Source organism: Mesoplodon densirostris, chromosome 3, assembly GCF_025265405.1.
Source record: "Mesoplodon densirostris isolate mMesDen1 chromosome 3, mMesDen1 primary haplotype, whole genome shotgun sequence".
NCBI lineage: Eukaryota > Metazoa > Chordata > Mammalia > Artiodactyla > Ziphiidae > Mesoplodon > Mesoplodon densirostris.
Window position 1 is genome coordinate 61,210,877 of NC_082663.1, and position 23,531 is coordinate 61,234,407.

General features: G+C 38.0%; 1 protein-coding gene across 5 annotated transcripts in view; it reads right to left on the minus strand.

Annotated features, from left to right (window-relative positions):
• Nucleotides 1-1,280: 1,280 nt before the first annotated feature.
• The window catches only part of POC5 (POC5 centriolar protein), a 40,751-nt gene continuing 18,500 nt past the window's right edge, over nucleotides 1,281-23,531 (minus strand). For 4 of the 5 annotated variants that reach the window (XM_060091758.1, XM_060091761.1, XM_060091757.1 and 1 more), the window contains 7 exons: nucleotides 23,319-23,495; nucleotides 21,165-21,269; nucleotides 19,194-19,373; nucleotides 17,596-17,749; nucleotides 8,707-8,984; nucleotides 3,837-4,013; nucleotides 1,281-1,563 (listed from right to left, as the gene is read on the minus strand). In XM_060091758.1, coding sequence (XP_059947741.1) covers nucleotides 1,420-1,563; nucleotides 3,837-4,013; nucleotides 8,707-8,984; nucleotides 17,596-17,749; nucleotides 19,194-19,373; nucleotides 21,165-21,269; nucleotides 23,319-23,495 — 1,215 coding nt within the window. In that variant the 3' untranslated portion in view covers nucleotides 1,281-1,419. The remainder of the gene's footprint in view (nucleotides 1,564-3,836; nucleotides 4,014-8,706; nucleotides 8,985-17,595; nucleotides 17,750-19,193; nucleotides 19,374-21,164; nucleotides 21,270-23,318; nucleotides 23,496-23,531) is intronic. The other variant, XM_060091759.1, reaches the window with a different exon arrangement.

Here is a 23,531-nt window from a genome sequence, read left to right on the forward strand (position 1 = left end):
AGACACAGCCAGATACTTTTATAGTTCAAAAAAGCCTTGGTGTGTCCTTTAGAAGATGGGATATTTGCCAGTCTCACATTTATTCTCTCATGTCCTATTACAAAATGAGGCAATAAGAAAAACTATGTCCAATAGTAAAGTTAGAGCACAGGGCTAGGTCATGTTCAGACTGAAAGAGGCTGAAACCATCCACTTCTGTTAAAGATATGGAAACTGAGGCTGTTCACAAGTTCCTCAGAATCCACTCATTTTTATGTGAGCCATAAATACTTTGAGAAATAGGTGGGGTAGGTAGATCTCATTATTTCACAGATGAGGACCCTGAGATTAATTTAAGTGTCTGGCCCTAGATAACCCGGTCAGCCAGCAATAAAAGCATTAGAAGCCTGGTCTTGTTCTCCTAAATCTGTTTGCCCAGATGGCTTCTTCCTATCGGCCAGGCATTGAAAAGTCTCTCCCAGGCCTGGAAGGTTTGCGGAATTGTCCAGGGCTGTACCATCACACGACAATGTTTGGATGTTCAGAGCAAAAAAAGGTTCAATGCTACAGAGTTTCAAAAAGGTAAGAAAGAACATTTGAAATAGGATCATTCTAACAGGAAATTTCTTTTTTTATTTTTAAAGATTTTTTTTGATGTGGACCATTTTTAAGGTCTTTATTGAATTTGTTACAATATTGCTTCTGTTTTCTGTTTTGGTTTTTTGGCCACGAGGCATGTGGGATCTTAGCTCCCCGACCAGGGATCGAACCCACACCCCCTGCATTGGAAGAAGTCTTAACCACTGGACCGCCAGGGAAGTCCCAATAGGAAATTTCTTTTTGATGTTTCTGTAACTCTGTTATTGTGCTAGTAAAATATTTCTTCCCTTTTAACATTAAAAATTATTCACAGGTATTGCTATTCCCCCTATTTTTAATTGTTAAAGCCCTAGAAAAATGAGGACTAATATATTAAAGTCACAAAAAAACTTTGTGATAAGATATTACTCTGGGCTTTTATTTTTTAATTTTCAAATAAAAATACCTTAGTTTTATTAGTTTAAATAATTTTTTTAGTAAAGTTCTCAAAGTTTACTTGGTAACATTGCAAATGATTTAACCTTTTGGAAATAACACTGCAAAAACAGGATTTATATTACTTTGATGATATAATTGGTCACAGGTTGAACCTATTAAAAAATTAAGCTAGTTTCTTTTTTAATTTAAAAAGTTTTACTTAATAGCTTAAATTAAAAATCACATTAAAATAATCCTACATATAGTTACAAAGGATGGTACAACTTGAAAAAGTCTCTTGTAATTTGTAATGAACATGATGTATCCATGATGTTCTAAGAATATGAAATTTTAAAAACTAAAGATTTCTAATTCTTATTAAAGCCAGAAGAATTAAACGACCTCAATAGGAACATATTCATTTTAGTCAACCACTTTTATGGACTGAATGCTTGTGAGAGACTGGGTGTGAGTTGATCTGGTTCCGAGAGATCTGGAAGCTGAGGTACTACTTTCAGGGTGAATGGTCCGGGGATATTTTGCTGCAGTAGCTTGCGGAATGGTTTGCTGAAAAGGCAAAAATATGCTTCAACAATTCCATAAAATTATACATACTAAATATCATTTCATTATCTATAACTTAACCCAACAAACATTAGTACATGTAGATTCCTATTAGGGTCTTCCACTTAGAAAAGTCATCTTTAAAATACTTGAAGTAAAATTATATATATTATATCAAAACATTCACTGTGTATTTCAAAAGCTCTACGATACAGCTTTTGCTTTAAAAAAATGAATGAAATCTCTTGAAACAAAGATCCTCATGTCAGATTCTGCTTTAATAAGATTTTCTCTTTGGAGAAATAATCTCTTTTCTTATTTTATATAAATGTTTCTTTGTATGTAAATAACTGGATAACCATTACAAATGGGAGAGATTCTTGCAACTAAGATGAAATTTTAGTTGCTAACCACCTAATCTGACCCTGAAAAAAGAGCTATTTCTCCTTAGGGATGATGGGCAAGAGAACCTGTAGAAACAGATTCATGGTACCGCTGGCATCATGATCTACAAAACATGGCACAGGATGAAGTACCACTAGGAGCAAGCAATTATCCAACAGATGGAGCTCAAGTGTCAGAAATCTGATGCATGGTTTATTAGTAATAACTGTTTCTAGTAGTTCTAGTTCTTAGGGTCCTGGGATAAAATGAAAAATAAAAATAGTACAGAGGACTGCCACTGTGCCTGTTACACAATCCAGAGTAGGTAATAATGGAAGCAGTTTATGGCTATTGAATTCGTGCCCAATTACTGAAGAGTAATTGAACATACTAAATAAACAAAGGGCAGTTTGAGAGGTAAATATCAGAAACAGGGGTTATAAGTCTTTAGTTCCTTGGTTTTTCTTCTGTAAAATATCATTCCAATCAGTACAAAAAAACAGGTTGTCTGAATTAAAAATAAACACATGGGCTGTCTTTATATCTTCCTTACCTTATGAATGGACAGTCTCTCTCCCCCTATCCCTTTATAAACATCTTATGTGCTGATAAAAATAGAAATGAGTTCATTTCTTCTCATCTTTGATACCTAATCTCACATTTTCAAAAATACGGAGAGAAGTCATCTAAGGACTTTCAGAGGCTGTCCAACCTATGAAGGCTAAGATGATCCTCTACCCTCGATGTGTTCAGTTTGGACTTGGTACCTCCATCTCAGTCTGCCACTTCACTGTGGTCATGCTTTACGTGAAGCTAAATTTAAACAATCCAGCTTCTTTTGACTTAATCATCTAGTAACAATCTAGTGTTCAGAAAGAAAAGGATTTAAAATCATTCCTTTTATTTTTTTGACATATTAAGCAGACAGGAATGTTGCTTAACATTCAGAATTTATATCGAGGACATTCTTCTTTAAAATCAACCCTTGTTTCTCTTTAGGGATGTGTTCTTGTAACTTTTAGAAATTAAACTTTTTGAGATAATTGTTGATTCATATGCGATTGTAAGAAATAACACAGATATCCCATGTATCCTTCTCTAGTAACTTTTATTAAGTTAAATTTGCTTATGGCTTTACAAAGTGCCTTTATACAACTCATTTAATTTTCATGTTATCTTATTTAATCCTGAATCCTGACAATAACTCTAGGAGCTAAGTACTCTTATTGCTCCCGTTTTACACGTGAAAAAATGGAGGCTCAAATATTTACTTGATTTGTATACGATCACAAAGGCAGTAAGTAGCGAAACTGAGGCACTAACTCAGGTTTTCTTTTTTTTTTTTTTTTGCTTAAATTCCACGTACTTTCCTTTATATCACATGAATTTATTGCAACCTGATTTTTTTCCAAATTAGAAATACGTTGACAATTATATTTGAAGACTTCAGAAAACTTCAAAGACGCAGAAGACTTCAAATAATAAAAAAAGGAGGAAAACTTAAAAACCATAAAGTAGGTGTTTCTTAGAGTAAAAAATCGCTACATGGACAGCACTTAATGAGTAAACAGTTTTTGTTTTTTTTAATTAATGAGAAATCATTTATATACTTTACCCTTTTGGCTATCAATACACTGGATTAATTGTATTTGATAATTTTCATACTATTGAGAAGAAACAATGTTCCTGAAATTAATTTCCTAAAATAGGAAAGGTAGATTTAAAGCAGGTGTGATAATTCTAAGTATATAAAGATTGTAATAGTAAAGGCAGAAAAGTACCAGTCCTCATGGGTTTTGATCTTCTCCTCAACATGTCATTTACGTGTTTATTAGTCTATCAACTCTCAGGAAAAAGATTTTTTGACAAGAAGTTATCAAATGCAGACTCACCACTGTGACCGGATGATGTTTTTCCACAACGACGGAGCTCATGGGAGGAGAAACTCCCATTATAGCTAAACTGCTACTGATTCTATTTTTTGAAGCAAAATCATATCTCCCTGTGATCCGGGCTGTGATTGTTCTTCCAGCTTTCTGTTGTGCTGATGTCACAACCCTGGGCCCATACTAAAAAACAAAAAAAAATTCAGTTGGTAGAAAATCCATGGCAAAATTTATGGTACTTTTGCTTCTATAACTTATAAAGAAAATACACAGGCACTTAAAATAATTGTATATGCAACCAACTCTAACATGGGGAAGATTTTTTAAACAATAAGGCAAAAAGCAAAACATAAAACCAAGCACCCCAAACACCCCTTTAACCTTGGTATACCAACTATTTTATAGAATTTTAGGAACTTCTAAATCTTTATTCTGAAATAATTATAGATTCATAGGAAGTTGCAAAGAGAGCATAGAGAGGTCCTGTGTATTCTTCACCCAGTTTCCTGCAATGATTACATCTTATATAATTACAGTATAATTACAATGTCAAAACCAGGAAGCTGATGTTGGAATGATGCCTGGGTATAGATCTATGTCACTTTATCCATGTGTAGAGTCCTGTAACTATCACTGCAATCAAGATACAGAACTACTCCATCACCACAAAGCTCTCCCTCGTGCTGTCCTTTCTTTAGAGTCATACCCATCTCCCTTCCCAAAAAATCCCTAATTCTTGAACCACTAATCTGTTATATGAACTTCTGACCCTTATGGATAAATCATCATTACTCATATGCTTTTGTGTCCTCCCCTTTTTCTTATGGCATTGTTAATATACTTTTTATCATGAATAGAGACCAGCTATCATTTTTTTTGAAATTTATTTTTATATAGCATGTTCTTATTTATTTTATACATGAGACCAGCTATCATTTTTAATGACAGGTTTTTATATCAACAAACTGCAGTTTAACTGTCCCAGTTCTTTTCTTATTATATATAGCAAACTTTTGTAATTTAAAAAAAAAAAAAAAAGGATTTTTCTTTTTTTTTTTTTGGCCGTACCATGCGGCTTGTGGGATCTTAGTTCCCTGACCAGGGGTGGAACCCAGGCCCTCAGCAGTGAAAGCGCAGAGCCCTAACCACTGGGCCACCAAGGAATTCCTGGATTTTCCTTTTCCTTTGAGAGTTATTTGTAGAATGTATTGCCAAAAGCGAGATGATCATATCAAAAAGTAATGTCAGGTTTTACAGTTTTTGTTGCTTACTGCTGGACAATACACCAGAAAGATTACATTTATGTCAGGAGTAATACATACATATACTCATTTTTTTTTTCATGATCAACTAATTACATTAGCGGGGCAAAAATCAAAAGGAATAAGAAAAAGGGAAATGACATATTTAAAAAACCCCAATATTTGTATCTTAATATCTGACATGGAAACAATGCAGATTATTGGTTGAGAGTACAGGGCTCTGAAGCCAGATTGTCAAAGTCTGAATTACAATTGCATTAGTAATTGTGTCCACTGGCAAGTTACTCTCCCTAAGCCTCAATTTCCTCATGTATGAAACAGGGAGAGCAGGACCAACTGACTAATGCTAGCCTTTCACTTTCTGTTCAGATGAAGAGCAAAGTTAGAAGAGAAACTTTACTGAATAGCTTAAAAATCCAATTAAAACCCCTCGATTATTTCAAATGGAGTTAGAAAAAGTAAAGTGCCATCTATTGTTCCCCTTTGTGAACTGCAATAGTACATTTGCTTGTATAACTGCCTAATATATATATTTTTCAGTAAACGTGCTGCCGAAGCAAGCACATGTTTTTTGAAAATATTTTCCACCATGAAATTCTGATATTTTATTTAACATACTGATGATGTCTGCAGAAAGGAAATAATTTTACAAATGAAAATATTCTTTCACTAGAATGGTAATCCTCCCTTCTCCAGTTATTTGTCTCCTGATTCTCTGCAGTTTACTTTCTACACATACCTCCTTTTAGCTACTGGAAATTACTAAAGAAGACTAGAAAAAGTTTTGAATGCTCATAGGAAGCCTCTGTGATTCAAATGAAGAGAAAGATAGCCAGGCCTGGATCACAAATCTCTCTTCTTTTCCTGTTCCCAACAATAATGGTTTCATATAAGGTAAGTAATCCAAGTAATGTATTTGTTTTTGCTTTTGTCAGTATGGTTCTTTTTAAAAACAAGAAGACATATTTGAGGTAAATCTGAGTATTTTAATTAAATAAGAAAGGAAGAAAACTAGCATGGCACTTACAGATTGATTTACTTGTGATTCTCCTTTCTCTCTAACCCTAAATGCTGTACTTATATGAATGAAACTGAATGGGTGTCTGTTTTTTTTTTTTTTTTTTTGCGGTACACAGGCCTCTCACTGTTGTGGCCTCTCCCGTTGCGGAGCACAGGCTCTGGACGCGCAGGCTCAGCGGCCACGGCTCACGGGCCCGGCCGCTCCGCGGCATGTGGGATGCGGGATCCTCCCAGACCGGGGCACGAACCCGCGTCCCCTGCATCGGCAGGCAGACGCTCAACCACCGCGCCACCAGGGAAGCCCCTGGGTATCTGTTTTGAAGGAGCAGGATGTAGCTGGAGGGGCGGGGGAAGAAGAAGCGCTGTCTATATAATATTGTGTTTTTCAGGTTTCAAAGACTTCAAAATTATCTCAGGTGACCAAATTGTTTCAAAAAATAAAAAGGGTGGTAAGTACACTCATTCATTTGGTTCTCGTTATGCATATTCAGATTCAGATATAAACCCAGATGTACAAATGGTGTAGTCATATTTTAAGAAGGGAATTTTGAAAAATCTAGCTCTATGTGTTATCTGGATATGCGACATGAATGACAAACCAGAAATTTAAATAAATACTCACTGTGTTTATTTAAATGAGATCATCAGTATAGGATCACACTTCAAAATGTGTAATCATGAAAAATAAACACAGCTTGAACACATGTCAGGGTTGAATTTTAGTGTCTTATTTCTAAATCAAAACTCCCCCACACATTCAAATTTCTCTTAAGTCATATTTAAGAAATGCAAAATAGCAGATCTCAACATACTTTTCCCCAAAGTTAGTAGCTTCCAAAAGGCAGAAATTCAAGGGACTTTGCTGGTGGTGCAGTGGTTAAGAAACCGCCTGCCAATGCAGGGGACACGGGTTCGAGCCCTGGTCCGGGAAGATCCCACATGCTGTGGAGCAACTAAGCCCGTGCGCCACAACTACTGAGCCCACATGCCACAACTACTGAAGCCCGTGCGCCTAGAGCCCATGCTCCGCAACAAGAGAAGCCACCGCGATGAGAAGCCTGTGCACTGCAATGAAGAGTAGCCCCTGCTCACCACAACTAGAGAAAGCCCGCGCGCAGCAACAAAGACTCAACGCAGACAAAAATAAATTAAAAAAAAAAAAAAGAAAAGCAAAAGGCTGGAGTACTTCAGATGACCAATTGTCTGGCTGACTCAATGCATCCCTTAGCTGCAGAGAGCTGCCTAGCTCTACAGCACCTTCTAATGGCCTGTGTAACTTTTTTTTTTTTTTTTTTGGCTGCGTTGGGTCTTAGTTGTGGCACATGGGATCTTCATTGAGGCACGTAGGCTTCTCTCTAGTTGAGGCGTGTGGGCTCAGCAGTTGTGGCGCGCGGGCTTAATTGCCCCATGGCATGTGGTATCTTAGTTCCCTGACCAGGGATCGAACCCATGTCCCCTGCATTGGAAGGCGGATTCTTAACCACTGGACCTCCAGGGAAGTCCCTGTAAATCTTAATTAAGACCTAAAACCTACTCTGCCATCTTCCTTCCTCTCATGTAAGTGGTTAGGGTCAGGGAGGAGAGGGAGACAAGCAAATCTGAATCGTCCCAGCACCTTTATAGAACTGTACATGCCTTTGTGCCAGATCCAAGCCAGAGTAGGGAAGAAGGGCATAGGGTTTTTTTTAAAAAAACAAAGCCGGGCCTCCCTGGTGGCGCAAGTGGTTGAGAGTCCGCCTGCCGATGCAGGGGATACGGGTTCGTGCCCCGGTCTGGGAGGATCCCATATGCCGCGGAGCGGCTGGGCCCGTGAGCCATGGCCGCTGAGCCTGCGCGTCCGGAGCCTGCGCGTCCGGAGCCTGTGCTCCGCAACGGGGGAGGCCACAACAGTGAGAGGCCCGCATACCGCAAAAAAAAAAAAAAAAAAAAAAAAAAACAAACAAAAAAAACAAAGCCGTGCAGAGGTGAGTCTGATAAGCTTGGCCTGTATCCCTGTGCCCTTCACTTGAGAGACACTGAAGAATACAGGTTTAACAACAGGAGGCCGAGAAGTCAGAACCACAATGTGCATATTAATAGCTTGATTAATTTAACTTCAGGTAAATTCTCCCACAAATACGCCATCCTCATTCAGTACTCTTTCCCCTCTATGGACTCCTCTGTTAGCAGCTGGTGACTTTAGGAAAAACAATTCCTATCTTCATTCCAATTATAAATGAAAACTTAAAACCTAATCAAGATGGAGTCACTACAGAGTAGTGTTAATATGTCTGCATCCAGGAAAAGGGAAGCTGTAGTTAAATAAGAATATACAAAAAAGCCATTAGCCTCCTAAGCCCTTGAAAATACCCACTAATTTCCTTTAAAATTAATAAGTTCTTCATTTTTGTTTAATTATCACTACTGTAATAGAATTTTCAGGTATTATTTTCATTACAAATTCATGTTTTAGCTACTCTGTGTATTAAATATTTTCTGTGACCATATAGGCTCTTTTCTCCATGGGAAAATACGTTCTGAGTTCAAAATATCCAATATACAAACAAGTTTGGAACGCTTTTCCCAACATAGGCACCTGAGTTAACTGTACTGACCATTTCTTCCTGTGTAGCGGAAGCTGTAGCTGTCGATGCAGCGCCATAAGAAGCAGAAACAGGAAGGTGAACAGAGGAAGTGGAAGCAGCCCCGGCAGGAGTGATGGGAGCAGCGGAGGGAAAGGCAGCAGCGCAGGTGGCTCCCAGGGCTGCCGCCGGCGGGGATGGCGGCACTGCAATGGCTGAGGGCATCGGAGGAGCTGAAGGATCCAAATGAGAAGAATGTTCTTTTCCTTGAACACCAGGACCATACTCTTCCCTTTTATTATTTGTGAGGTCTGTCCGTATAAATCACAAATTCATTCCATTAACACTCTTCCAAGTTTACTTTTATCTTCCCAACAATGAAAATACATATTCTCTAAAATGTGGTCCAACAGAAATGTAGAAATGTGTCATACACTGGATAGGTTAACACTATTAATAGGTTAATAGGTTCGGTTAATGCAGTTTGTCAGTGTTAACTGGTTAATGTCAGCATTAACCACTAAAGACTTCAGACCAGTTCCTTCAACATGTGAAAGCTAATGAAGGATTTGCTCTTATGTAAAAAAATAAATTATGTACTCAGCTGGGACCTTACAACCACTATAATAATATGGTCACATTGTGCCAAAAGATTTATGTTCTTTGCATTATTTAATACAACTATCCTGATAAATGGCCTGGTATTTAGATCTTTAGAATAGTTTTCTGATATCACCATACCCTCTTCATTTACCATCTATTGCTCTTAGCCTAACAAAACCAATGTATTTTTAATTCTAGATTTTTTTCAGCAAACTAATAAATCAATAAGTAACACTAAGTCTTTACTTTTTTTTAATTTTTAATTTTTATTTTTTTATTAGTCTCTGCTTTACAACAAAGTGAATCAGTAATACATATACATCTGTTCCCACATCCCCTCCCTCCTGCGTCTCCCTCCCTCCCACTCTCCCCATCCCACCCCTCCAGGCAGCCACAAAGCACCGAGCCGATCCCCCCGTGCCACGCGGCCACCCCCCACCATCCATCCACCCCACTCCCGGCAGTGTATACACGTCCATGCCTCTCCCCCGCCTCGTCACAGCGCCCCCCCATATCCCCAAGCCCACCCCCAGTAGGTCTGTGTCTCTATTCCTGTTTTACCCCTAAGTCCTTCATGACATTTTTTTCTTAAATTCCATATATATGTGTTAGCATACGGTATTTGTCTTTCTCTTTCTGACTTACTTCACTCTGTATGACAGACACTAGGTCTATCCACCTCATTACAAATAGCTCAGTTTTGTTTCTTTTTATGGCTGAGTAATATTCCATTGTATATATGTGCCACATCTTCTTTTTTTTTAATTTTTTTTATTAGTTTCTGCTTTGTAACAAAGTGAATCAGTCATACATATACATCTGTTCCCACATCCCTTCCCTCATGCATCTCCCTCCCTCCCACCCTCCCCATCCCACCCCTCCAGGCGGTCACAAAGCACCGAGCTGATCTCCCCATGATCTGCGGCTGCTTCCCACTGTCTACCTACCTCACGTTTGGTAGTGTATACATGTCCATGCCTCTCTTTCGCTTTGTCACAGCTTACACTTCCCCCTCCCCATATCCTCAAGTCCATTCTCAAGTAGGTCTGTGTCTTTATTCCCGTTTTACCCCTAGGTTCTTCATGACATTTTTTTTAATTCCATATATATGTGTTAGCATACGGTATTTGTCTTTCTCTTTCTGACTTACTTCACTCTGTGTGACAGACTCTAGGTCTATCCACCTCATTACAAATAGCTCAGTTTCGTTTCTTTTTATGGCTGAGTAATATTCCATTGTATATACGTGCCACATCTTCTTTATCCATTCATCTGATGATGGACACTTGGGTTGTTTCCATCTCTGGGCTATTGTGAATAGAGCTGCAATGAACATTTTGGTACATGTCTCTTTTTGAATTATGGTTTTCTCAGGGTATATGCCTAGTAGTGGGATTGCTGGGTCATATGGTAGTTCTATTTTTAGTTTTTTAAGGAACCTCCATACTGTTCTCCATAGCGACTGTACCAATTCACATTCCCACCAGCAGTGCAAGAGTGTTCCCTTTTCTCCACACCTTCTCCAGCATTTATTGTTTCTAGATTTCTTGATGATGGCCATTCTGACTGGTGTGAGATGATATCTCATTGTAGTTTTGATTTGCATTTCTCTAATGATTAATGATGTTGAGCATTCTTTCATGTGTTTGTTGGCAATCTGTATATCTTCTTTGGAGAAATGCCTATTTAAGTCTTCTGCCCATTTTTGGATTGGGTGGTTTGTTTTTTTGCTATTGAGCTGCATGAGCTGCTTATAAATTTTGGAGATTAATCCTTTGTCAGTTGCTTCATTTGCAAATATTTTCTCCCATTCTGAGGGTTGTCTTTTGGTCTTGTTTATGGTTTCCTTTGCTGTGCAAAAGCTTTGAAGTTTCATTAGGTCCCATTTGTTAATCTTTGTTTTTATTTCCATTTCTCTAGAAGGTGGGTCCAAAAGGATCTTGCTGTGATTTATGTCATAGAGTGTTCTGCCTATGTTTTCCTCTAAGAGTTTGATAGTTTCTGGCCTTACATTTAGGTCTTTAATCCATTTTGAGCTTATTTTTGTGTATGGTGTTAGGGAATGATCTAATCTCATACTTTTACATGTCCCTGTCCAGTTTTCCCAGCACCACTTATTGAAGAGGCTGTCCTTTCTCCACTGTACATTCCTGCCTCCTTTATCAAAGATAAGTTGACCATATGTGCGTGGGTTTATCTCTGGGCTTTCTATCCTATTCCATTGATCTATCTTTCTGTTTTTGTGCCAGTACCACACTGTCTTGATTACTGTAGCTTTGTAGTATAGTCTGAAGTCAGGGAGCCTGATTCCTCCAGCTCCGTTTTTCGTTCTCAAGATTGCTTTGGCTATTCGGGGTCTTTTGTGTTTCCAAACAAATTTTGAAATTTTTTGTTCTAGTTCTGTGAAAAATGCCAGTGGGAATTTGATAGGGATTGCATTGAATCTGTAGATTGCTTTGGGTAGTAGAGTCATTTTCACAATGTTGATTCTTCCAATCCAGGAGCATGGTATATCTCTCCATCTATTTGTATCATCTTTAATTTCTTTCATCAGTGTCATAATTTTCTGCATACAGGTCTTTTGTCTCCTTAGGTAGGTTTATTCCTAGATATTTTATTCTTTTTGTTGCAATGGTAAATGGGAGTGTTTTCTTGATTTCACTTTCAGATTTTTCATCATTAGTGTACAGGAATGCCAGAGATTTCTGTGCATTAATTTTGTATCCTGCTACTTTACCAAATTCATTGATTAGCTCTAGTAGTTTTCTGGTAGCATCTTTAGGATTCTCTATGTACAGTATCATGTCATCTGCAAACAGTGACTGCTTTACTTCTTTTCCAATTTGGATTCCTTTTATTTCCTTTTCTTCTCTGATTGCTGTGGCTAAGACTTCCAAAACTATGTTGAATAAGAGTGGTGAGAGTGGGCAGCCTTGTCTTGTTCCTGATCTTAGTGGAAATGGTTTCAGTTTTTCACCATTGAGGACGATATTGGCTGTGGGTTTGTCATATATGGCCTTTATTATGTTGAGAAAAGTTCCCTCTATGCCTACTTTCTGCAGGGTTTTTATCATAAATGGGTGTTGAATTTTGTCGAAAGCTTTCTCTGCATCTATTGAGATGATCATATGGTTTTTCTTCTTCAGTTTGTTAATATGGTGTATCACATTGATTGATTTGCGTATATTGAAGAATCCTTGCATTCCTGGAATAAACCCCATTTGATCATGGTGTATGATCCTTTTAATGTGCTGTTGGATTCTGTTTGCTAGTATTTTGTTGAGGATTTTTGCATCTATGTTCATCAGTGATATTGGCCTGTAGTTTTCTTTCTTTGTGACATCCTTGCCTGGTTTTGATATCAAGGTGATGGTGGTGTCATAGAATGAGTTTGGGAGTGCTCCTCCCTCTGCTATATTTTGGAAGAGTTTGAGAAGGATAGGTGTTAGCTCTTCTCTAAATGTTTGATAGAATTCACCTGTGAAGCCATCTGGTCCTGGGCTTTTGTTTGTTGGAAGATTTTTAATCACAGTTTCAATTTCAGTGCTTGTGATTGGTCTAGTCATATTTTCTATTTCTTCCTGATTCAGTCTTGGCAGGTTGTGCATTTCTAAGAATTTGTCCATTTCTTCCAGGTTGTCCATTTTATTGGCATAGAGTTGCTTGTAGTAATCTCTCATGATCTTTTGTATTTCTGCAGTGTCAGTTGTTACTTCTCCTTTTTCATTTCTAATTCTATTGACTTGAGTCTTCTCCCTTTTTTTCTTGATGAGTCTGGCTAATGGTTTATCAATTTTGTTTACCTTCTCAAAGAACCAGCTTTTAGTTTTATTGATCTTTGCTATCGTTTCCTTCGTTTCTTTTTCATTTATTTCTGATCTGATCTTTATGATTTCTTTCCTTCTGCTAACTTTGGGGTTCTTTTGTTCTTCTTTCTCTAATTGCTTTAGGTGCAGGGTCAGGTTGTTTACTCGAGATGCTTCCTGTTTCTTTTTTTTCTTTTTGCGGTATGTGGGCCTCTCACTGTTGTGGCCTCTCCCGTTGCGGAGCACAGGCTCCGGATGCGCAGGCCCAGCAGCCATGGCTCACGGGCCCAGCCGCTCCGCGGCATATGGGATCCTCCCAGACCGGGGCACGAACCCGTATCCCCTGCATCGGCAGGCGGACTCTTAACCACTGCGCCACCAGGGAGGCCCCGCTTCCTGTTTCTTAAGGTGGGATTGTATTGCTATAAACGTCCCCCTTAGAACTGCTTTTGCTGCGTCCCATAGGTTTTGGGTCGTCGTGTCTGCATTGTCATTTGTTTCTAGGTATTTTTTAATTTCCTCTTTGATTTCTTCAGTGATCACTTCGTTATTGAGTAGTGTATTGTTTAGCCTCCATGTGTTTGTATTTTTTACAGATCTTTTCCTGTAATTGATGTCTAGTCTCATAGCATTGTGGTCGGAAAAGATACTTGATACAATTTCAATTTTCTTAAATTTACCAAGGCTTGATTTGTGGCCCAAGATATGATCTATCCTGGAGAATGTTCCATGAGCACTTGAGAAAAATGTGTATTCTGTTGTTTTTGGATGGAATGTCCTATAAATATCAATTAAGTCCATCTTGTTTAATTATCATTTAAAGCTTGTGTTTCCTTATTTATTTTCATTTTGGATGATCTGTCCATTGGTGAAAGTGGGGTGTTAAAGTCCCCTACTATGAGTGTGTTACTGTTGATTTCCCCTTTTATGGCTGTTAGTATTTGCCTTATGTATTGAGGTGCTCCTATGTTGGGTGCGTAAATATTTACAATTGTTATATCTTCTTCTTGGATCGATCCCTTTATCATTATGTAGTGTCCTTCTTTGTCTCTTCTAATAGTCTTTATTTTAAAGTCTATTTTGTCTGATATAAGAATTGCTACTCCAGCTTTCTTTTGATTTCCATTTGCATGGAATATCTTTTTCCATCCCGTTACTTTCAATCTGTTATGTGTCTCTAGGTCTGAAGTGGGTCTCTTGTAGACAGCATATATATGGGTCTTGTTTTTGTATCCATTCAGCCAATCTGTGTCTTTTGGTGGGAGCATTTAGTCCATTTACATTTAAGGTAATTATTGATATGTATGTTCCTATTCCCATTTCCTTAATTGTTTTGGGTTCATTATTGTAGGTATTTTCCTTCTGTTGTGTTTCTTGCCTAGAGAAGTTCCTTTAGCATTTGCTGTAAAGCTGGTTTGGTGGTGCTGAACTCTCTCAGCTTTAAATCTTTACTTTTGATACTGTAAAAGAAATGAGTTCTTGCGGGTAGATTATATGTCATGAATTAAGAGCATTATTTGGGGCTTCCCTGGTGGCGCAGTGGTTGAGAGTCCGCTTGCCGATGCAGGGGACACGGGTTCATGCCCCGGTCCGGGAAGATCCCACATGCCGCGGAGCGGCTGGGCCCGTGAGCCATGGCCGCTGAGCCTGTGCGTCCGGAGCCTGTGCTCCACAATGGGAGAGGCTACAACAGTGAGAGGCCCGTGTACCGCAAAAAAAAAAAAAAAAAAAAAAAAAATGTTTTAAGGGGGCCAGAAGTAATTTTTTTTCTTGTTAATAAATGTATTTATTTTTAAAATTTATTTTTGGCTGCCTTGGGTCATCGGTGCTGTGCACAGGCTTTCTCTAGTTGTGGTGAGCAGGGGCTGCTCTTTGTTGCAGTGCGCAGGGTTCTCATTGCGGTGGCTTCTCTTGTTGCAGAGCATGGGCTCTAGGTGCACGGGCTTCAGTAGTTGTGGCATGCGGGCTCAGTAGTTGTGATTTACAGGCTCTAGAGCGCAGGCTCAGTAGTTGTGGCATGCAGGCTTAGTTGCCCTGCAGCATGTGGGATCTTCCTGGACCAGGGCTCGAACCTGTATCCCCTGCATTGGCAGGTGGATTCTTAACCACTCGCCACCAGGGAAGTCCCTCTTGTGAGAATTTTTAAAAATTTATTTTAGGGCTTCCCTGGTGGCACAATGGTTGAGAGTCCACCTGCCGATGCAGGGGACACGGGTTCGTGCCCCCGGTCCGGGAAGATCCCACATGCTGCGGAGCAACTAAACCCGTGAGCCATGGCTGCTGAGCCTGCGCGTCCGGAGCCTGTGCTCCGCAGTGGGAGAGGCCACAACAGTGAGAGGCCCGCGTACCGCAAAAAAAAAAAACAAATTTATTTTAATAGCTCTTTTTAAAATGCCACAAGACAAATATCACAGAGCAAATCCAGCATTACATTACACTGAACTTTTGCCTTTGGTAGCTCCATCAACACTAGTGTGTACTGCTAACATATGTCTTACGAGTCCTATTTATCTTTATTCCCCATTGTTATGGTAAACAAAGCACAAGGGGACTTCCTTGGCAGTCCAGTGGTTAAGACTCCATGCTTCCAATGCAGGGGGTGCAAGTTCAATCCCTGGTTGGGGAACTAAGATCCCACATGCCACATGGCACGGTCAAAATTAAACAAAACAAAACAAAGCAAAGTACAAGGCCACTAAAAACAGCTGGGATCCCAGAACCTGGCATTAGCTGCAGATGACAGTAGACTTAAAAGTAACAGGAGCAAAATAAATCATGTTGTATAATTACCAGAATACATTTTCTCCAAGTCCTGTTATGGATATTTGCCTGTAAGAGACATAGCTGTATTTGAATTTAAAATTTAAGATGGTAAATTTATTAAGGTGGTAAAACACTCTGTCCTAAGTAAATTCGTAACCTTCTTAAGTAGGTTACGAGAAATAGATTTCTTGCAATTGAATGTAGCAAGTTCTAATGATTATAATTTCTCACTGTACTTGTGAAACCCAGTATCTGTTACAAGCAGATAATTAAATTCTTCAATTTTTTTTTTTTTTTTTTTTTTTTTTGCAGTACACGGGCCTCTCACTGTTGTGGCCTCTCCCGTTGTGGAGCACAGGCTCCGGATGCGCAGGCTCAGCGGCCATGGCTCACGGGCCCAGCCACTCCACGGCATGTGGGATCTTCCCAGACCGGGGCACAAACCCGTGTCCCCTGCATCGGCAGGCAGACTCTCAACCACTGCGCTACCAGGGAAGCCCAAATTCTTCAATTTAATATATACAACTTGCTAACAATTACAACTGAAAGCAGACTATCCAATCATTGGGGATGGTAAGTTTGTTTTTAGCATTAATACTCAATTAAAAGACGATTTACTAGAGAAATCAAGTACTCATTTGGGTATTAGCAAGATAAACCATTCAGCTTCAAGATTCTATGATTCTAAGTTTCTAACTTGCATGTGGGCCACACACCATGACTGCTTCAGAAAGAAAACAATTTGCCTTAACTCACTACCATCTATAGCATGCACAATTGAAATAAAAACTGTTTGTTGATGCTTTAAAATGAGGGCATAACAAGCACAGACAAGTTATTCACAGGACTGAAATCATATTAATGATGGTACAAAATGAAACTGTCTCAATAAATTGAGTTTCAAACAGGATTTAATATGAGGAAATACTGCAAAAATGTTCAATGTGTACATGAAACTTTGGAGGCTGACTTAAGACTGCAATAATTATATCATGAGTATCCTCGTACATGTTAAAGTATTTTTTGTCTTTTAAAGTGCTTTCAATTATATTTCACTGCATTCTCACAAGAACCCTCTATGAAGCAGGTAAGGAAGATTTATATTATCTTCTTTGTTCAGAGAAGAAAACTAAAACCCAGTGAGGAAAATAGGCCTCCTTGTAAATTGGTGACAAAGCTGTTCTAAGCCATGTGGATGACAAAAGCCACTCAGATCCTAGCCAATACATGGACCTTTCTTGACATAGAATTATTTTACTCAACTTCTGTAGATAGGCCTATATGTATATTTGTTGAAAATGAGTTTTAGTTGAGGACTCTCTTGCACTGGAAGACAAGCAATTTTTAAAAAATGGGAAACCATGAATAGATAAGAAATATTTAATAATGAAAACAGTCTAAAGAATTTGGCTACTTAGAAATAAACAAATGAAATTTTATACTTAAAGGCATTACCATTATAGTTAAAAGAGCCTTAAAATAATGTTATACATTCAAAGCATTATTATAACATTGAGCCTAAATACTTGAGTTAACAGTTTACTTGATCAGATATAAGATACTGTAAGTAACCATGACTGAGAGAATTTTCATGGCAGATTTAAAACTGAATATAACACCATGATATTAAAAATCGCAGTGCCTGGATAAGACATAGGTACTGCAGAAAATTAGTACTGCAGACCACACCAATCATTGAAATCTCCTCAAATCCTTTTTGAAAGTAGGCAGAGAATCTTAAAATACTAACCTGTATCAGCTCTGTTTTGAAATATAGTCATGGCTTCAAGATTTAATGCACACACCCCCCTCATGAAAGCTTTCTTCATGGAATCTTCAAAGTGCTCTTTTTCATGCTGCATCCTCTGGATCTCAGCTTTTGCATTTTCCAAAGCTCCAGATAACTAAAATCAGGAAAATTTTTAAAAAGAAGAGAAAAAAATTGAGACACAAGGAAGAATATCTATTGGTTTTTTTTTTTAAAAGAGACTTATACTGTGAATTTATTTTTGTGTGAAATACTAAAATAACTCTACCACATACCTCTTCTGCTGTGTCTCAATTTATTTTAAAAGATGCATCTAACCTCTATTGTCTCCATCAATAAACCATTTTCATTCCTAACCATAAAGTCAGGGTTTAAACAAAGGGAATTTTACACCAGTCCCAATCCTGACTGATGTGTTCTAATTATACAAAATGATGTTATTTCTCACCATAAAATTTTTATGTAGGATACTAAACAAAATATATTAAGAGCCCCAAACAGCCCTCACCCCTTCAGAAAAAAACAAAATGCCTGCAACAGTAACAGTTTTGTTTCTTTTTTTAACTAGATGTTATCTATAAAATTTAAAGTGTAAAGTGCCATTAGGTACAACACTTTCCCATAGACCAAATCTAAAGGGACTGCATGGGACTTCCCTGGTGGTGCAGTGGTTAAGAATCCACCTGCCAATGTGAGGGGCATGGATTCGAGCCCTGGTCTGGGAAGATCCCACATGCTGCAGAGCAACTAAGCCCATGCGCCCCAACTACTGAAGCCCTTGCGCCTAGAGCCTGTGCTCTGCAACAAGAGAAGCCACTGCAATGAGAAGCCTGCGCACCGCAACGAAGAATAGCCCCCGCTCTCCGCAACTAGAGAAAACCCAGCGCAACAATGAAGACCCAATGCAGCCAAAAAAAAAAAAAAATTAAAAAAAGTAAAGGGACTGCATTTTTTGCATGTCATTTTCAATTCCAGAAAATTATTTGCATAATAAAACTTTAACATTAAGATTTAGTGTTATAATGATGAAAAAAATTTTTTTCCTCTTAATATTTGATTTCAAGAGGCCTACTGCATTCTTTAGTATGGTTTTATTTTCATTTTGGGTCTCAAACGTTTTCCCATGGAAACAATGTTAATATTATTGTTATAAGTCTAAATAACTTCAGTTTATATACAACCACTTTATACCAAACTTATAAAAACATAGTATATTTAAAATAACATCAGGATAAACACTTTTGTTTTTGGTCTTTATTTCTGGCTAAATAAAGGCCAAAAGAAGCCTAAGAAAGTATGCTTTCTTAGAGATGTAAGGATCTGTGGCTGATTTACATTTCCAAGAGAAATGTACATGCAAGAGATTTAATACTGGTTTGGAAGTCAAAGTTATAACTATTTAAAAGAACAAATAAGTCTGTAAGTCTGACTAGTACTGTTCATTCCCAGTAGTCTCATTTGAACCCACACTGCACTGAATGAAATTGGAGAAATGGGTTACTCTCCCTAACTGTAAACTAACAGTGAGTGATGCTACCCATTTTTAAATTTTTATTAAAAAAAGTGAAAAAAAAGTTTACCACAGCAACTTTGGCTTCATAGTCATTGGAAATCTGGACACAGACTTCCTCAGCTCTTGCTTGGCAAGCTCGTTCCACCACTTCTTTCCACTGCTTCTGTACTATGGACCGCCAGCCTCTCCAGACTTTCTTCAGTAAAGTTCTCTGGAAGTACTGGTCAGCTAGTTTACTTTCATAAACCTAAACGAAAGTAATATACAACCTCAAAAACACAGTGGAGTGGTAAAATATACTGGCAGTAGTAACAAAAACCATAAGCCTGTGGGAAGCAGGGTACATGCATTATCATTTAATACTGTGTAATTGTGTTCTTCTCATGTGCAGGTGGGAGGACAGGCTTAAAGAGGTTAAGCAACCTGCCTAGGTCACACAGGCAGAAAGGGAAAAGCCAACCTTGCCTCATTCCAGAGACTAAGCTCTTATCCATTACATCATTGCTTTATGCAACTAGTCAAGGCAGGGGGAAAACAAAAAAACAAATGAAAGAAAATGAGTTAACTTGCCCCTTGCCATCTTGGTTATGAATTCGCATGACCTTTTAGCTGAAAACAGGACTAGGAGCTGGAAGGCAGAAAGGGTGGTGACTGTGGCTCCAGATGGCCCTGCTTTCTCTACAGCTTGGTGGCCACCACCATAAGCAGATTAATTTAATTTACATACTTTACCATCATATTTAGTACCAAAATGATCCTAGTAGGAACGTATGCTATTCTTCTTTTATCAATGAATTTAAATTCTTTTGAAGGAGCATTTCCAATTCTTGATTTTCTTAAAAAAATTTTTTATTCAAAAACTGATGGCAACTTCAACTATTTCAACTAACAGTTGAACATATTCTCATTATGTCACCCAATAAATAACTTTCAAAATATGACTCAGTTTTAAATAGCTCTTTTAAATATGGTTAATGTAGATTTAATCTATTAGGATTAATTTTTTTTAAAAAGCACTAATAAGTATTCTTAAAGTAGAAATCCTATTCCATGACAGTAACAGCCTTTTCCTTAAATATTAATCTCTTGGAACTAAATGAACAAAGATTACTCCATGACTCACATGGGCATCATATATAAAAAAAATTATGTATATATATAATCTCCATCCCCTACACTCTCTGAGTCTCTGTATTCTGCCTTCTTGTGGGATACATATATACTTTCATACTTTTCTACTTCTGATACAATAATTTACTATTCTCAGCTTATATTTATACTGATATACTGATTCAGCTCACTTTTTTTTAACATTTTTATTGGAGTATAATTGCTTTACAATGTTGTGTTAGTTTCTGCTTTATAACAAAGTGAATCAGTTAATCTCTTCCCTCTTGCATCTCCCTCCCTCCCACCCTCCCCTCTAGGTGGTCACAAAGCACCGAGCTGATCTCCCTGTGCTATGGGGCTGATTCAGCTCCCTTAATTAAAATAAAAGATATTCAAGTTTAAATTATATATAAACTAAGGATAATTTTTAAAAAGCTTTATGGACATGGATTTCTTTGATTCTTATTAAGGCAAGTTATGCAACAAACATTTATGCAATTTTATAATGTATAAATATAGTATTGCCTCTTTATGAAGATGATATATTCAGGCATTTTAGAAGTAGAAATAATATAGGAAGCATATGATATGCTAAAGGTGATAAATTCATGTGATTACATCTGAAGTCAAATTTGTTAAAGGGGATTCCACCACCAGGACATCTGTAATTTAGGTACAGTCCTTATTAATCTACTATGAAGCAGAAAATGATATATCAATAAGTCTATAAAGTATAAGAAGCATTTTTTCCCAAGCCATACCAAAATCAAGTTCCTTTAAAACAAGAGTAACATTAAATTTTTAATTCATTTTGACTTACTAAAAAAATCTTTCTTTGACTTGAACAAGAGCTCTAATACATGATTCTAAATGTTTCTGAGTTCAGAAGTCTAATAAGTGTCAGTCAGCTTTTCTTTTTCACACTTACGTCCTGTCTGGATTTGACGTGGCTGATTCGCCAGCGGAAGAATGTTCTCATCAACTCTATCCTTTCCTTTTGCTTGCCTATGGCATGAGACAAGCTAGAAATCACCTGTAAACAGCAATTAGTAAAATGGTTTTTTTATATATCAAAAAATGCTAGAGAGAATACTTATGGATCACTACTGTATTCATCCAGTTAACCTCATTAAAAAACTTTCCCATACGAATACACTACTTATCAGTGAATAAAGGGGAACAAAAGAGGAAAGAAATCTTCATTATGTGTATCCTGGTAATAATCAATAAAATGTTTATATACAGTATATGAAAATTAATATCACTGGAATTTAATTCAAGAAAAACAACCATACATTTGAGAGTTTTACTACGTATACAAAATGTTTTTATTCACTAGACTTGAGGGCAGAGACCAGGTTTAAAATATCTTTCTAGTCCCTAAATACCTTCAATACCTTGGATTAGAAGTTTCTCAATAATTGTTTAATGATTTTCTGGATTCAACAAACTCATAAAAGCAAATAATTGTTACACTTTGATGTACTTTTTCAGTGATATTATTCCTGTTCTTTTTTTTTTTGGCGTATGTGGGCCTCTCACTGTTGTGGCCTCCCCCGTTGCGGAGCACAGGCTCCGGACGCGCAGGCTCAGCGGCCATGGCTCACGGGCGAAGCCGCTCCGCGGCATGTGGGATCTTCCCGGACCAGGGCACGAACCCATGTCCCCTGCATCGGCAGGCGGACTCTCAACCACTGTACCACCAGGGAAGCCCCTCCTGTTCTTTTTTTTAAAAAAATCTATGAAGGCTTTTAAATCCTGAGATAATATTCTTTCTTATAAAGAACTGAGTAACTGAAATATATATCTAAAAATGGACCCATTAAAAAGAGATTTGGTAAATTAGGCATATTTACTGAGAGACATTCTGGTTCTTTAAATAATTTTCAAAAGTGGAAACGGGCAGGAATTCTAAGATACTAGTAATAGTCCATTAAGCTGTGTAGTGGCACATGGCTGTTCACTTTATTTTCAAAAACTGGACATGCATATATACTCTTTTTGCGTGCGACACTTTTGAAATAAAAAAATTAAATTTAATAATATATTTTAAAACCTTAGGAGAGAATTTTGAGGGTAATAGAGAAAATGACTGACATTAGTATCTATTGTTTCAAAAAAGCAAACTACGTAAAATGATCAATTTTACATTGCACCCTATAACACCCCCAAAAAAGTATATTTAAAAAAACTGATCATCTTATCTAGTTCATTAAAACAGTGAGTGCTGCATCTGCAGACAAGTAGCTGAGGTATCTGCTGTGAGTCCCTCTTCTCTGAAGGTCACCATCCTCCTGGGGGAGCTACAGATTTGCTGCCCATCTGCTTTGTTCAAGGTGCTGTTGGGAAGCACAAAATTAGCATAGATTTGAACCCTACTCTCAAGTTCTTAAGAGGCTGACAGAAAGTGAAGTAAACAGTGCTCTTGTGCTTATCAACAAAATGAAGGACTTCATTAATGAATAAAGACATATCACAGGGCCTTCCTGGTGGCGCAGTGGTTGAGAGTCCGCCTGCCGATGCAGGGGATACGGGTTCGCGCCCCGGTCTGGGAGGATCCCATATGCCGCGGAGCGGCTGGGCCCGTGAGCCATGGCCGCTGAGCCTGCGCGTCCGGAGCCTGCGCGTCCGGAGCCTGTGCTCCGCAACGGGGGAGGCCACAACAGTGAGAGGCCCGCATACCGAAGAAAAAAAAAAAAAAAAAAAAAAAGACATATCACAGATAGAATGTGGGATACTTATGCCCCTCCGAAAGGATGGTTGAAAATGTGGGTAATGCTGGTTCCCTGACATTCTGTTAAGGGCAGTTAGGAAGAAAAGATTGGGAAGAAAAAACTAGTGTTCCCACATTTAATGTGCACTCTTAAAGCACACCAAACATGATGGCAAAGATAAAATGACGTGATCCTGGCACATTTAATGTGAAGAATAAATCTTATTTCTATGCATCTATTTTTCTACCAGTTTCTGAAATGATCTTTCCTTTGTATCTTGTAATAATGTAAACAATCAGTTCCTGGCATTTATTACCTAGCAAGACATTTACTGAATCTCAGTTAAAAAGCAGTATGAAAAAGAACACCTCATCTTTTCTCCCAATGGAGACTTCATAGGTTTTTTGCAGCTCCTTCAAGTTGTTGATCTGGTTGCACAGTTGTTTTATATCTGCTGCATGCTTTTCTCTCTCTTTTTTCATTTCCATTCGGTGCCAATCAATAAAATTAAGTCTCCATTTACTTAGTTCAGATATGACGTTTGTCTGAAAAATAAATTACTGACAATTAAGTAGTCTGTT